At 42.3% G+C, this 15,618-nt stretch overlaps 1 protein-coding gene across 2 annotated transcripts in view; it reads right to left on the bottom strand.

Annotated features, from left to right (window-relative positions):
• Positions 1-15,618, bottom strand: part of SPTLC3 (serine palmitoyltransferase long chain base subunit 3) — a 174,841-nt gene that overhangs the window by 37,403 nt on the left and 121,820 nt on the right. For both annotated transcript variants that reach the window (XM_025400520.1, XM_025400521.1), the window contains 2 exons: positions 12,272-12,491; positions 3,274-3,400 (listed from right to left, as the gene is read on the bottom strand). In XM_025400520.1, coding sequence (XP_025256305.1) covers positions 3,274-3,400; positions 12,272-12,491 — 347 coding nt within the window. The remainder of the gene's footprint in view (positions 1-3,273; positions 3,401-12,271; positions 12,492-15,618) is intronic.

The following is a 15,618-nucleotide window of genomic DNA, read 5'->3' as shown; positions in this document are numbered from 1 at the left end:
TCTCCCTCATTCTCCTATCTTGCCTCTAAAAAAACCAGACCGTACACATGACATTCTCTTTTTTTTTTTTTTTCTTAAGATGACAAGAGGAGTAAAGTGATAAACTTTAAATGCGAGGTTAAAAAAATAACCAAAGAACTACTTAGGTATAAGGCTAAGAGAGAGAAGCAAGGGAAATATCTCCTACCTCAGGGGAAGAAAAATTGATGGCAGATGATTACTCATGTCTTTAATGTAATCTTTCTTCCACTGTGATCAGATCAACAGAGCAAGTTCTGTCTGTGATGAAGTGGTAAGCCAATCCAGAGGACGGAAGGAAATGATTGTAAAGTTGCATACATGTAAAGCAACTGATTCAGATGACATATACAACAAAGGACCCCGGAAATGAGTGAAAATTTTTGTTGAGACACAAGCTAATTTCTAGAATAACTTTTTCCTAGTCACTTGTGTTTAAAACAAGACCAAAGAATAATTCTAGTCATTCTGAGACAATTCACTTAACTTGCATTTTTGCTTAAAACTCAAATAATTGATTTTCCATTAAGAAACACTTGAAGTTTAAGAAGAGAATTAATGTGGCTTTATGGGAAGCCAGTAGTTCCAGGCCAGTTTTTTCATACAGTGGAAAGCTTGTGGAGGAAAAGATGCCACTCTATATGGCTTCAATGTTAAAAGGTTAAAAGATACCTGTTTAGGACAGGCATAGTGGCTCACACCTGTAATCCCAGCACTTTGAGAGGCCGATGTGGGCAGATCACTTGAGGCCAGGAGTGCCTGACCAGCATGGCCAACATGGTGAAAACCCATCTCAACTAAAAATACAAAAATTGGCCAGGTGTGGTGGCTCATGCCTGTAATCCCAGCATTTTGGGAGGCCAAGGTGGGTGGATCACCTGAGATGGGGAGTTTGAGACCAACCTGGCGAAACTCCGTGTCTACTAAAAATACAAAAAATAGCCAGGTGTGGTGGCGGGCACCTGTAATCCCAGCTACTCAGGAGGCTGAGGCAGGAGAATTGCTTGAACCCAGGAGGCAGAGGTTGCAGTGAGCTGAGATCACACCATTGTACTCTAGCCTGGGTGACAAGAGTGAAACTCTGTCTCAAAAAAAAAAAAAAAAAAAAAATTAGCTGGGCATGGTGGTGCGCGCCTGTAGTCCCAACTACTCAGGAGGCTAAGGCAGGAGAATTGCTTGAGTCTGGGAGGTGGAGGTTGCAGTGAGCCCAGATCACGTCACTGCCCTTCAGCCTGGGCGACAGAGCAAGACTCAGTCTCAAATTTTTAAAACTCCCCCCAAAAAAGAACCTCCCCCCACCAAAAAAAAGGTACCTGTTTATCCAATCTGTATCCCTTAATTTACCCCGGCCTCTTTTTGGGGTGTGGCCATATGACTAGTTTTGGCCAATAGATTGTAAACAAGGTGATAAGAATCACCTCCAGGCTGACCCTCCCTTTCTTTTTACCTTGGTAACCATGGGGGCCATGTGTTGAGATGACGAACCCTTAAGGTGAAAGCAGCCTGAGTCACTGTCTTCGAGGACAAGCACTGTGTAGAGAGCTGACTGATTGGTATTAGATGTGATGCAAACAAGAAATACCTTGGTTCTGTGAAGCCACTGAGATCTACAGGGTTTATTTATTATGGTGTCAAAACCTCCCTTATCCTGACTAATCCAGGATCTTATCTTAGAGGATATCTAGTCCTACTTCACTTCTGTCATAACGATGCTTCCTACAGCATCTCTGAGAAATGGTTCAAATACTTGTTGATCACCTCAGAAACAACAGCAAATAACAGTAGCAAGCAATTATATAATGCTTACTAATAATTGTCTCCAGACACAATGCTAAATATTTTATACAGATTAATGTATCTACTTCTCACAAAAGCCTTGGCTCCTAAATATCATTTTTTCTCACTTTATAACTGGATGAATTGAAGTACAGAGAAGTTGAGTCACTTGCTCGGGGTTGAATAGATAAGTCACTCGTCTAAGGTCACACACGAGTGAATAGTATCACAGGAGTCAGATCCAGGCAGCTACCTTCAGTCTCATACCATAAGGGCTTCCTAGACTGGACTGTCGTTTTCTTTTCACAAAGACCAATCAATAAGATGCAGAGTCATAACACTGAAAAGGCAAGCCTGGAAGGAATCCTAGAGATCAGCCAATCACTGCATTTCATATGGAGGAAAAAATATCCTCCTGCAGGCCTTTACCCTGCTTTAGTGAAAAAAAGTCCTGTCTTTCAAACAAGTGTCTTGGGAGCACTAGGGCTCAGTAGAAGGGCCCCAAGGGGTATCAGTAAGGGGGTATGTGAAGACACTACTTTAACTAGATCAGCCTTGTTCTTATCTGTTTTATACAGTAGGCTTCTGATAAAATTTGTATGTGAATATTCTGCTGCTTTAATAATACCGAAAACTGATGGAGTACCCCATACTTCTATTGAAATAGCAGGCTTGGAGGGTTGCATTAAACAATGTCGGACTTCAGGACAGCTGGGAAGTGAGGTGAGGCACATGGATTGTACAGTCCAGTGGCCAGGATAAATTGGCTACTTCCATAAATGTGCTCACCAGCTTGCCTGGCAGCAAGAACTGCCTTCTTCAGCACCGTATCCCCTCTGGTGTGTGACATGCGGTAGAATCTCTATAAACCATCTCTGCAAAATGGAGGGAGAGTTCCAAGAGGTTTTTATGAAACAACTTTTCAAAAAGGATTAATTTGGGTTGAGCAAAGTAGCACAGTTTAGCTCTGTTCCCACTGGCAAAGAAATGGCTGGAAGGTTATTGTGTGTGTTTTGTCTATATATCCTCAAATGGCCAGGGGTGGACTTCCATTGCCCAACCTCTGGCTATAAAAAATAAAAGGATGAAAAATTGGATATTAAATTGGCTACTTTGGTCTTAGGGAAACACAAGTGACAGCCCCAAGCAAGCACAGGCAAGCATGTGCATGCAAGCGTGCGCGCGCACACACACGCAAACACACACACACACACTATATTTGCTTCATTTCAACATAATTGATCACACAAAATTATCTCAATTTGCTGTTCACAATGAGGTAAATTAGAAAGTTTTCTTTGCTTTAACGAAGGGTTTTTGTGTGGTGTGCTAACGGCAGTTTTTGTGCATTTATCACATGGCTTGATTTACAAATAGGGTTCTATAAGATAAAGGTGTGTATTTGAGAAGCGGAAAAATTGATGAGGCAGAAGGGAGACAGAGCGATGCAAGAGCTGTGCTCTATGCGGATCCTCTTACCTTGTGTGGTCCCATCCATTCCCATGAGATGTTTTAGTGATCTGATGATTTGCTCTGCTATCGGTGGGCTCATGGATGAAGCATAGACAGCACTATGCGAGTGAACCCGTAAATAATCCACAAGGTCCTTAAATAAAGAGGGAAAACCCAAAAAGAAGGCAAGTAAATCTCAACACTGGTGGTGGGAATTACATCTAATCCCATCCCCATCTCCATAGCAAAAGACATTTGATCTCACAGCTCAAAAGAGGAATGGGGTCCAACTCTCAAAGGTTTTCATCAAATTATTTTTTTCTATTTCCTTCATAGTTTCTCCCTCAAAAACCTAGAATCTACAGCAAAGCAGGATGCTGCAAGTTTGGAGTTGAACTGTAAGGCAAAACCAGATATATGAAGAAAAAATGATTCCTGAAGCATTTGTTGAATACCTACTATGTGTGAGCACTGACTTTGTGTTCAGTGCCCAAAGAACACAGGATGTGGTCCTTGCCCTTGAGAATATTACATGTGATTGTGCCCATGAACAAGCATGGTAGAATAAGTCACAGTCCATGCAAACTAGGACATGCAACAGGGCTGCAAGATGCAGAGGAAAGAGAGAGGGTCCTTCTAGCTGAAGTAGATAGAGAAGGTTCCAATGAGGAGATATGATTAAGCCTTGAAGAATGAAGATAATTAAGGAGGAAAAGAAAACATGGAGGGAGGGTGGCAGAAGAGAGAAGCTGAGCATAGGAACACAAGCAAGAAAGCAGAAGGCATGTATAGTAGAGTGTTTACAAAAAATAGCTGTAATTCTCTCACTGCCTGTAACCATGCATCTTTGCAATTCAACTTTGCAGCTCCCTCCATCAAAAGGCGGATTAATCTGGGCTGGCCTTGTGACTTTCTTTGTCCAGTAGTATATGGCAGAGATGATGGTGTGGTGGTTCTGAGTCTGTGCCTCAAAATGCCTTGAGTGCTTTTGTCCTCTCAGAACTCTCTCCAGCTGCTATGTGAATACGCCTGAGCTAGCTTGCTGGAGGATGACAACCATGTGGAATAGAGAAGGACCACTCCAGCTGAAGCTACCGCAGGCCAGGCAGTGCCCTGCTGACTCAGCAACGGACTGTTGTACAGAAGCAAGTCCAGATGAGACCAAAAGAACTCCTCAGCTGAGCCCAGCCCACATTGTTGATGGACAGAATTGGAAGCTAAATAAATGGTGGTGATTTTAGACACCAAATTTGGGGGTGGTTTGTTACACAGCAAAAACTAATGGAGGCAGCGTGTTTGGAGGACAGCAAAGGACAGTTTGAGTACAGGTTTGTGGGAAATGAAACCAGAATATAGGTTAGGACCAGATAAACTCTGGTTATGCCTTGGGCAGCAGATAACTATTGGAATTTTGTGTATTTTGTGTAACACTCTTTGGAATGCTGAGCTGTTACAGAATTCTGGTCTTCAGTGGGAGGAGCCATTTTTCACCTGTATGCCTGATTCCTGAGGCCAAATGTAAGGTCCCAAGTAAGCTTGCTGAAAGCCCTAAGAAGCTCCAGTAACCTAATGCCGCAGTGGTGAGGGCCTCAGAGCTGGCACCTGCAGGTGCTCAGTTGGATTGCAGAGACCCTCCATCAGCCTACCTACAGTGTCTCATGGCCTGGGACCCTCAGAGTGTCCTTCAGAAAAGCTAATGGGCTGATGGCAGCCCTCTGCATTAGCAGTGGGGTCTTTAAAGGATCAGGTGCCTTCTCTTTAGAATAATGGCACAGCTTAGAATCCCACTTAGGCAAGTGTCTTCGCTATGTCTTCCTTCCTCATGAAGGTGATTTGGAAAGAGCTCTTGGGAATCGAGATCCTCTACTTTGGGGTAGGTTCATGTCCTCCTCACCCTCCTTCATTAGTCACATTCATTCCCACCTCCGAGCCTGGGCCTGTTCCCTGCCCATCACTATTCCATCTCTCTTGGGTATGTGTGGGCATTGTTGCTTATAAGCATTTTCAACAGTCACAGTTTCTCTTCCTCAGAACAGTGTGTGGCCTGCCTTATAGTGGTTGGTGAAGGTTAAATTAATGATGTGATGACTCTACCTGGTCCATGAGGGGAACCAGGGAATCTGTTCTGTTCTTCCTGCCTTCTTCAATATGTCTTTCATTCTGAATCTCCTCGTCCACCCATCCTTCTTCTATGACTTCCCTTTTCCATCTTCTCCTTCACTTCAAACTATTCCTTTTGTTTTTTGTTTCTTCCTTTCCTTCTAGCTTCCTTCCTTCCCCTTCCCATCTACTCTGATTCTCTGTCTCTCTCCCTCTCTCTTTTCATTTCAAATTTTTTATTTAAATCCTTTTCTTCTCTGTATTTCAAAGTATTTCTTCCCTCCCTCCCTCCCTTCCTTCCTTCCTTCCTTCCTTCCTTCCTTCCTTCCTTCCTCCCTCCCTCCCTCCCTCCCTTCTTTCCTCTTTTCTTCTCCCCCTCCCTCCTTCCACCTTTCCTTCCAGCAAGAATATACCAGTAACTTTCTACATCCTAGACATGTGTGGGAGTCCAGGAGGGGAGGGAGGATAGAAAAGGACCATAGGGCTAGTCCCTGGCATCCGTTATCCATTTATATAAATGAAATTAAGTTTTTTGCTGATTCTTTTATTTGGTGAACCTCATGAAAAAAGCTGGGTGGGTTTTCCCCATATCTGAAGAGTATGTGCATGATGCTGGCCTGACTGAATTCAACAGCCACAGGGTATCCAGAAAGTTCACTTTGGAGTATCTGAGGTGCCTCAAAGAGATGACAGCAGTCATGTGCCAGAGTAGCTACAGTCAGGGCTGTCCTTCACAGTGCCATGTTCCGTGCTCCTGGGGGGCAGCAGCAGGGATTGCCTTTCTCTGTTGGAGCGAATATCTCCCTACAGGATGCAGGGGAAGTCAACGAGGAGATGGTGGGTGGGTCCTGGGAATTGGATGATGGAGGCTCATGTGGACCTCTGTCAGGAACAAGGTGTTTCAAGGGTGTGATCTGGCCATGAGGGATGGGGAGATTTGAATAGATGCAGAGGAGCAAAAAGGCATGGGTCTGTCCTAAAATTAAGAATAAGGATGGCATCTTATGGGCACAGAATGGAGATGTCAATTGGGAAGAGAGGGAGAAGCCAGTGCTTCTGAGACAAGGGGTTAAGGAGCTGTCCCCTTGGAGGGAGTATAACCCAGGAGTTACAGCGCAGCCTCTGGTGCCCAATAGCTTGGATTCAAATCCTGGCTTTGCCACTCACTGCTGTGTGACTATGGGCCAGTTACTAAATCTCTCTGTGCCTTAGTTGGCTTCTCTGAAAAATGAGATCATAGTAATACCTGTCTTGGAGTTTATGAGGATGAAATGGGTAAATACATATATGAGATGCTTAGAAAAGCATCCGGTACACAGTGAAACAGTGAATGCCTGATGCAGTTGGTAACTTTTTTTTTTTTTTTTTTTTTACAGAGTCTTGCTCGGTCGGCCAGGCTGGAGTGCAGTGGCATGACCTTGGCTCACTGCAGCTTCTGTCTCCTGCGCTCAAGCAATTCTCCTGCTTCAGCCTCCAGAGTATCTGGGACTACAGGCGTGTGCCACTACGCCCGGCTAATTTTTGTATTTTTTGTAGAGACGGGGTTTCACCATGTTGGCCAGGCTGGTTTCGAACTCCTGACCTCTGGTAATCCGCCCACCTTGGCCTCCCAAAGTGTTGTGATTATAGGCATGAGCCACTGCGCCTGGCCAATTATTGTTAATGAATAGCCAACTGAAAAATTCTTAGAACTGTGAGCATGGCATGGGAGGAGGGGACCAAAATATAAATGCTTCTTGGAGTGTCCTTGTTTCAACTCTCTTGTTTTGCACACGGTTACATTCTAAGGTTGTGTGACTACACATTGATAGACCTATACATCGAACCAAGGATTTTCAGCCTAGCTCTTCCTGCATCCTTATGGGGAGGGGTGGCAGCAGGAGTGAAAAGAAAGGAAAAGAGAAACATTTTCAATAAGGGAGTACCTAGGCTTGATGACAGGTTGAATGACCCTGAAGAGCTGATAAGGCTAGAAGCTAACAGCATAGCTGATATTCCCCAGTGGCCTGAGGTTCCATTTTAGGAACTATGTATGCATTAATACATTTAAACTTCACAATAACTCTTTCAGGTAGATACTGTTTTAATTGGCATTTTGTAGACAGAACAACTGAATCACAGAGAATTCCCAAATTATTACCAAAAGGTGGTAGAACAAGGATTTGGACCCAAAGAAGCTAACTGTAGAGCCCCACCCTTAGACCACACTTGACTTCTCCAGACTTCTCCCCAGAAGAGTAAGCTTGGCGTGGTGTGAGGGGGTCCAGGAGAGCACAGACCCCAATTCCACTCTCCTTACCCTGCGGTGCTTTCCCTAACTCAGAGCCTGTTCCTCTTTTTGGAGAGGGTGGGGAGACGTCCTGATCTACTCATCCATATGGTACTAAACCGCAGATTGAGTCACATTGGCCTCAAAATGTTTCATGTCTATCTCTCTTGTTTCTCCAAAAGGGACTGAAACTTCCTTGAGACCAGGGATGGAGCTTTACACTTCTTTTAAAATCCATAGTGGTGGATACCTAGTAGTGGCCTGCTAAATACTGACGGTTTAATGGAAAACAGAGGAGTTTTAGAGATGGAGGAAAGATGGCCAGGGGCCTCAAAGCATATAGGGTATTACTGACTTAGCTTGGGGGTCATCACTGACAAAGATCAGACAAGGAAACAAAACAAACCTTCCTTTGATCTTGAAAAGGGCTCTTCCCAATGTCCCCAACCCTAATTCACAGATTGAGACATTTTTTAAAGTCAAGGTCATGAGCCTTCTTAGTTTGAATGAATACCTCATTGGTGCAGCACTGGTTCCTTTTAATGTTAAGACTATCTTGCCCCAAATTTTATTTTTTTTGGACTGAGTTTGCTTTCTCTCAGGGTCTCAGTTTCTGGATGGAAGTTTATTTGCTTGTGTGGTTCAAAAAATGGAGCTCTTTGAGTAACTTCTGGATAGTGTCAGGGAGAGCCTTGATTCCTGGCTACGAATTCCCCCTCTTGTTTCCCCAGTGGGTGCTATGAGCCATGAGTTAAGAGGTGGCTTTGGTCTTTTGCAAGGTGAGTCTGGGATGTGTCTTCTTCAAGGTGGGCTAGAGGTCTCCTCATACTGAGGTTTCCACATCCATTTGGAAGTTCAAAACCCTGATTGTTTTCTCTACCCATGGGCCTGAAGTTCAAGGGCAAGGATGGCTTTTTTTGGGAGGAAATCAGACAGGAGACTCTTAGAATAAACATCTCAGAGCTCACGCCATGACCCCTGCTTACTTCAAAGGGATGTTAAATACAGCCAGGGCCTAGCGTGCAGGGCAGGGCTTGCTTTTTAGAGCGACCCGGCTTTGGCTGGCATGCGGGCTTCTGGGACTAATGCTCACCCCAAATTTGTCCGCCCTGTCCCAGTTCCTTTCTCCAGAATTCCAGCCCTGCAACCTATCAGTTACAAGGGCTACCATCGCTTCATTCATTTGCAAGTCTCTGGTCAGCCTGTGGAGGCTGTGGGAGCCAGTGCTCAGTGCCAAGCATATAAGTGGACTCAAGATCCTTGTCTGGGGAAAAGTTTGGGGTCTTTGGCATTGACCACATTTCCCAGCAACACGATCAATACAGATGTAAAAGAATAAAAATGAGAAACCTAGTCTCATCAGCTTAGGCTTCCCTTCAAAGAAGCCATTCATGGCATGGAGCTCTGACAGGTGGAGAGAAGTAGTGATCTGGAATTTCATCAGGAAAGTCTTGAAAGGACAGACTCCTCCAAGTTAGGCTGTTCACTGTGCATCTATAGTGGCTCCAAACTCAAAGTGAGCAGAACAGCAAAACTCTGCTGGCTCTGGACGGACTGTTAGCAGTTTCCTTGAGTGGAAAGAGGGGATCACAGCCTGGCAGCAACCTCCAATTAGCAGAGGGGAATTTGTAGGACACTTTGTGAGGAGAAGGCTCTGAGGTCAAAACAAAACCTCTGTTTTCTCTGGTAGTATCATCATGCTAAACCATTTTTTCCTCCTTGTTTTCAAGTATATTTCATTACATGACTCATCTAGTTGCTAATATATAAAGCTCTGACCTTGACCCATTCCATAAAGATTTCCAGAACCTCCCAGACACTGTTATTGGAAATGCAGCCCCTCTACACCAATATTAACATCATTTAAAAAGAGAGTTAAGAGCCAGATTTGTAAATCTTTTTTTCTAGATTTTTGGAGCTAACTGATTATTTTCAAATTTCAGGGTTTACTGAGAACCCTATGGGCACAGTGAAATTGAAATTATATACAGTTTCAGAAAAACAGCAAGTCTGAACGTGTGTACTTTAACTTTTTTATGTTCAATTTTGTTGCTTTTGTATACATTGGTTTAGAATCCTAGCTATTTTGCAATAATCCCCTAAACTGAGATATATGGCAAAGTATCTGGGAGATTATTCGTCTATCAACTGTCTATCTATCTATCTTACAGTACAGTTATCAGAGTTTGAAAACTGTACTCTAATTATTTAAACATACTAGTAGAAGTAGTTTTTCTTTAGTATTTGCCCAATCCTATGTTGTTTCAGTTAAAAAGCATAATTTAAACAGACTCAAAGTAAAAATTCTTCACAAAATTGTCTAAAGTTCATAGGAATACAATATATAATTTGACTTGAAATTATACATAATAAAAATTAGCATAATTAAAAAGAATTAAAGGTACAAAGGAACAGATACCTAAGTTCCATTAAATCATGAGCTCATTAGGCCGAAAGGAAGCCTGTTTACCCAGGTTTGTCACAGTCTCATCAAAACCATAGGTGTGTATCTGACTGATTTTTAAGTCATCGGAGATACATGCATTTTCTTAAGTGCGCTCCTGCTCACCGCCCAGGTCTTGGAAACAGTCCTATGTTTTCAAGGTTTTGCATCTTGCTGTTTTAGGGCGGTAGAGCGCAGGTCTCTGCCAAACACCTCTAATTCTTGCTGCCATCTAGTGGTAAATTTAGACACTGCAGTGCAACATGAGGGGAAGAGAAGACAGAGAAAGGTGGGGAGGAAAAAGGAGGGAGAGGAGAGGGAATGAACGATGCGACCCTCTGGATGTAAATATGCATAAAACGAGCATTTTAAAAGGTAAGAAAAGGAACAGATGTACATACTTTTCCTGCATCCGGATTAATGTAAATAATGGTAATTTTCACAATTGCTCGGTATCTACGCCAAATGAGTAGAAACTGTGTACACAGGAACATCTACACCTTAAAAATACTCTTGCTAATGTCAGAATGGAGAGCATGAGAGAGAATCATGGTGAACTGGTCTTTACTTCTGCTAGTCACGAGCCTTTGTTTAAAGTGGGTATCAAATGAAGGCACTCTAGGAGGAAAAATGTGACATCCACCAAATTTGACAACATTTCAAGGATTGGCTTGCTTCAGTTTATTCAGGTGCCTTTGGTTCAGGAAACAGAGTTACGCTTGGTTAAAAATTTTGAAGTTCAGAACTGCTGCTAAAGTAATCACAAAACCACAAGCTCACAAGGCAATGTAGCTGGGATCAGGGAGCTCCTAAATTTGAGACCCTCTGATCCTACTGCTTCGGCAGTCTAGGAAGGGAACATTTAACCTTTCACCAGATTTAGCTGAATTTTGTAAGATCCTGGGCATTCCCAATGGTTTTAGCATTACCTGGCTAATTCCCACAGGCAAGTGGAGAGGGGATGAAAAACAATGCTTTGAACCCGAAAGAAAGCAGTGCTTATTGAAGGGTAAAAACCACTTACGACTCTGAACATTTTAAGCATCTGTGCATTTCATGGCAGAGCCAGTGGCCAGAATTAAATCTGCTGTTTTAAATCATGAGCTTTCAATGAGAGGACTGTTTTCTGCTGCACTTCTTGGTTTGTCTAACTGGTTTACCAGAAATTCCTGTTCATCACAATAGGTAAGGAAGTGGGGATTTTTGTTGATACCACTTGCATGCACTGGTTTTGGGCCTGGTGTGCCATCCTAAGCTGAGCCAACATCACTGTCACGCTCTTTGGGACAGGTGTAGGTTTGTCTGAGATAGGTGTCAGAATTTGGACAAGGCTGTCCTCTCATTGGTCGGATAACTGGCTCCTTTATCTCTCAAACCTAGGTTTGAATATTGGACTTTCTTTGTCCCTTCCCTTTCCCTCCTTTTAAATTTCTCTCAAGTATTTATTGTTTTATTTTCACAAACCTCTTGGTGATATTGACCAAGTGGACTCAAGATCCTTGACAGGGCCAACATTCACTTAACAGTCTAATCCCAGCAGATAAGAATTTTTAAGGTGTATTGATAAGATACTGGAGAATGGCAGGGTTTGACCTATGGTTTATGCAACATTATGGAAAGAATTTTTTTTTGCAGAAAAAATTTCTTAAAAGTACATTCCTGCCACCGTTTTGATTAAAACTCTTAAAACCCACAACTCGTAACACAGGGTCAGCCTCCCTAATAACTAACATTTGCCTACTGTTGCTATTACCTTCCTTGTGTTTTTTAATGCCACAAACCCCAAACTGCTTATAGTTTTCAGAACATCCCTTATCACTTCTGTGGCTTGGTATACATTATTCTCTCTCTGTGTTAAATACAGCCCCCCATTATCTGTCTATAAGGTGGACATTCAATCTAAACCATATCTTAAATACTACTTAACAAAGTTAATTATTCCTCTCCCTGGTACTTTGCACCTTGTGTACATGGCCAGTGTCGCCATTTCATTATAATGTGATCACTCATCACATCCTCCTCTTCACTATTCGAGGGAGAGCTCCTCGACATTATGGGCCTTATCTGGCTGTGAACCCATTGTAGCCAGGCTGGAGTGATCAGCTGAGGTGTGGTGAACTGAATTGAAGCTTTCATGAAATTCAGAGAAGCCCTACACACGGCATCCCCAGGGCACTCAGGTTTTAAACAGACACAAGGGGTCCCTCTCTTACCTTCCTTCCAGCTATGTAACCTCCTGCAGCTCCAAAGCTTTTGGTGAATGTGCCCATGAGCACATCAACTTCGTGAGGGTCTAGTCCAAAGAATTCCGTGACACCTCGGCCAGTTGGGCCCACGGCCCCAATACTGTGAGCTTCATCTATGTAGAGGTAAGCCTTGTATTTCTTCTTTAGAGCTATGATCTGGGGCAGATGCACAATGGAACCTTCCATGCTAGGACAGAAGGAGAAATGCTTATAACTAACAAATACCCTCCTGGGAAGCTCCGTCAGCTTCCCCATCAGTACATCCTAGGCAGTCTTCCCTGACACACGCCATTCCTTTGTTCTGAAGGCATGTTTTATTTGTCTGAGACAACCTTCTCAATCTTGTAAGGCTGGTTGGGCATTTCTATGCTACTTGGATAAAATAATTTACATTCAATGGATTTAAGTGCTTTTGGTTTCAGCTAATTCCCAAGCAAACAATCAGCTCACTGCATTATTGATCCAATTTATTTGTAAAGCCAACTAGTGTAACTAGACTGACCATTTTGGATTCTAGTTATTCTGCTAGAATAGATTAAATTACTCTATAGTCATTCCCTTTTTCTGCCTGGCATTGTCTGTTTGGCCAGGTCTGTTTGACTTAACTTCAGTGCTTGAATTGCCATAGATTAAAAGAGGGAATTAAAAAGACACAGAACTTTATTTAAGACATCATAGTGTTAATTAAAGTACAGTAGGAAGTCTTTAAGACCTCTTGTTCAATACCCACTGCAAGTCAAAGACTGAGGTGTCTCCTCTTTCTGTTCCTTTGGGTAGAGGAACAGAAAGTTGAGTGAGCATCAGAATCCTCTGAAGCGTTTGTTAAAACACAGATTGCTAAACTCCCACCCCAGAGTTTCTGATTCAGTCGGTATTGGGTGGGCTGAGAACGTGCATTTTTGCCAAGCTCCCAGGAGATGCTACCACCAATGGTTGGGGACGACACATAGGGGCCACTGCTGTAGATGAGCTCTTTTGTTTTAGCCCGAAGTGCTTTATTTTTCATGATATTGTAAGCTGCAAAAGCACTTCAAGTCCTGTGATCTGGGGAAGATACATGATAGAACCTTTCATGCTAGGGCAGAGAGAGAAATGCTCTGCATTAACAAACACCCTCCTGGGAAGCTTTGTTACATCCTCTGGCACAAAGGGAAAAAAATGAAATTACGAATAAGTAAAATTAAAATTTATATTTACATGGCACCTCTGGGACTCAATGGATTAAAAAAATCTGACACGAATCAGTTCTCAGAACACTTTGCAAGCTGTGTCTATGTTGCACACAGTTTTGACTGCATTGACAGGCGAGTTGTACGAAAACACACAGACATACTCACCACACAAAGGAACTTGTCAAACAATTCAAACAACCCTTTAGGTTAGTTCAAGAGCTAATTCATTGAATCAAACAGAGTTGAACTTCTCCTTTTCCCCCTAATTATTTATTAGATTAAATTTAATGTATTAAAAAATAAGCTTAAGTGTTAGATCGATTCAGTCAAAACAGTCCAGTTGGCTGTGTACACAGTTACCCAGACCAACGGGTGTTGGTTTGCAGAGGTATCATGATCATTGGGTGCAGCATTTGTGTGTTCCACGAGATAGTTTTGGATGGCCGAGTTCAGATTTTAATGAAATAAAGGCCAAATAGAGTTGTCTTTTCTTGTGTAAGTTTGTGAGTTAATTCCAACATGTTCTTAAATTAATTGCTTGTTAAAATTGTTTCCACTGAGGAGAAGACAGTCTGGCCATCTGGCTGCCTAAGTGTACTAACTTTGAACTTGGGCAATTTGCATGATGTTCTCTGCCTCAGTGTCCTCATATGTAATACAAACAGGATGATGGGCCTCTCTTCACATGTTCTTTATAACAATCACTTGAAGTCATGCTTGTAAACTACCTGATCAATGATGGGCATTTAGTGAATCGTTAGGGTCCTTAGGAGGAGGAACTTAGGAGGAAATGGTTGTAACGAGTCCTAACTTGGGAAACTGGGAGCCCTTGACAATGTTCTGTGTTGAATCTTATACGAGTGAGGCATGTGCGTGTCATGCTGGATGTCATACATAATAAATGGCCGCAGGTCCTCAGAAATCTAGAATTTTCTTCTCTTTAAAATGTTGTAAGTTGGTAACACAAATATGCCAAAAAACCTGACATGCCACAAATAGCCATTCTTTGTTCTGGAACTGAATTTGACAGGAGCCAAAGTTAATGTTCCACAGTGTTTGCAGACACTGCAGGCAGCTAATTAACCATCCTTCCATGGAGCTGGTCTAGCTGATGTTAGGAGCCTGCCCACCTGGTTTATATTTCTTCCTCTAAGATTAATGACTCTACAATACTGCTGACTTCTGGAGTTAATGCAGGGCACACATAGAGTCCTAGGGAGAACTCAGCTTTTATAGAGTTATATTCACCCACACTAAGTTTTCATTTTCACAATGTGATCAAATTTGAATTGAGCCTTTTCCCATAGTGGGATGGAGTCTAGTGTATGCATAAAAAGGCTATCTATGTTATTCCCATGAATTGCTGTCAAAAAACAGTGCCAAAAATGATACAGAAAACAAGAACAGTGTTTTATTCTTTCTTCCTGAATGGAAGGTTGTGTTTTTCTTTTGACTTCAATAGAAGAAAAACAACTAAAACACAACTGTAGGTAAAGATAATTCCATGAGTTAATTTGAAGCTCTGTTCAGGGACTTGAATTATTCTTAAACCAGCAAGCCAGTGAATAATTCCTTTATATCTTTTCTATTACATAATGTATTAGCTAAGTGACAAGCCTCCTTTTTGAAATCTCCCTCTCACCACTTTTCCCTCCACATATAAACCATATTATCCACTGGCAGAGGGAGAATTAAACCACTGGCTAGCTAACTCACACGGTGGAAAAATCTCCTTGGTGGGCCCCAAGTATAACTGAAAACAAGAAAGCAAGGTGGAAAGAGAAAAAGAAAGTTAAGATCAATGAAAAATAAAGTTACGAATGTTTTCTTGTTCTTTTCTTTATTTGTTTAAATCATAGAGATACAGGTGAGAATTTACCACTGAAGTTCTCAATCCTTAAATTTACATTGTTTTGAGCGTAGAAGAATAGATTATACTCTTAGAGTAAATGGTATTCTGAGGTTACAGCATATGTGCCTATGTTTATATATGTATTTGTTTTGGAAGAGCTGACTATTATTCCTTGATTAATTTTATTTTGAAAGTTAGTGCTCCAGGTATGCTAGCTTATGTCCCAGGTTAGTGCTCCAGCTATGCTAGTTTATGTCCCAGGTTAGTGCTCCAGCTATGCTAGCTTATGT

The sequence above is a fragment of the Theropithecus gelada genome, chromosome 10 (assembly GCF_003255815.1).
Source record: "Theropithecus gelada isolate Dixy chromosome 10, Tgel_1.0, whole genome shotgun sequence".
Classification (NCBI taxonomy): Eukaryota; Metazoa; Chordata; class Mammalia; order Primates; family Cercopithecidae; genus Theropithecus; species Theropithecus gelada.
Note: the sequence above shows the minus strand (reverse complement) of the source record. Positions and strands in the feature narration are given on the sequence as shown.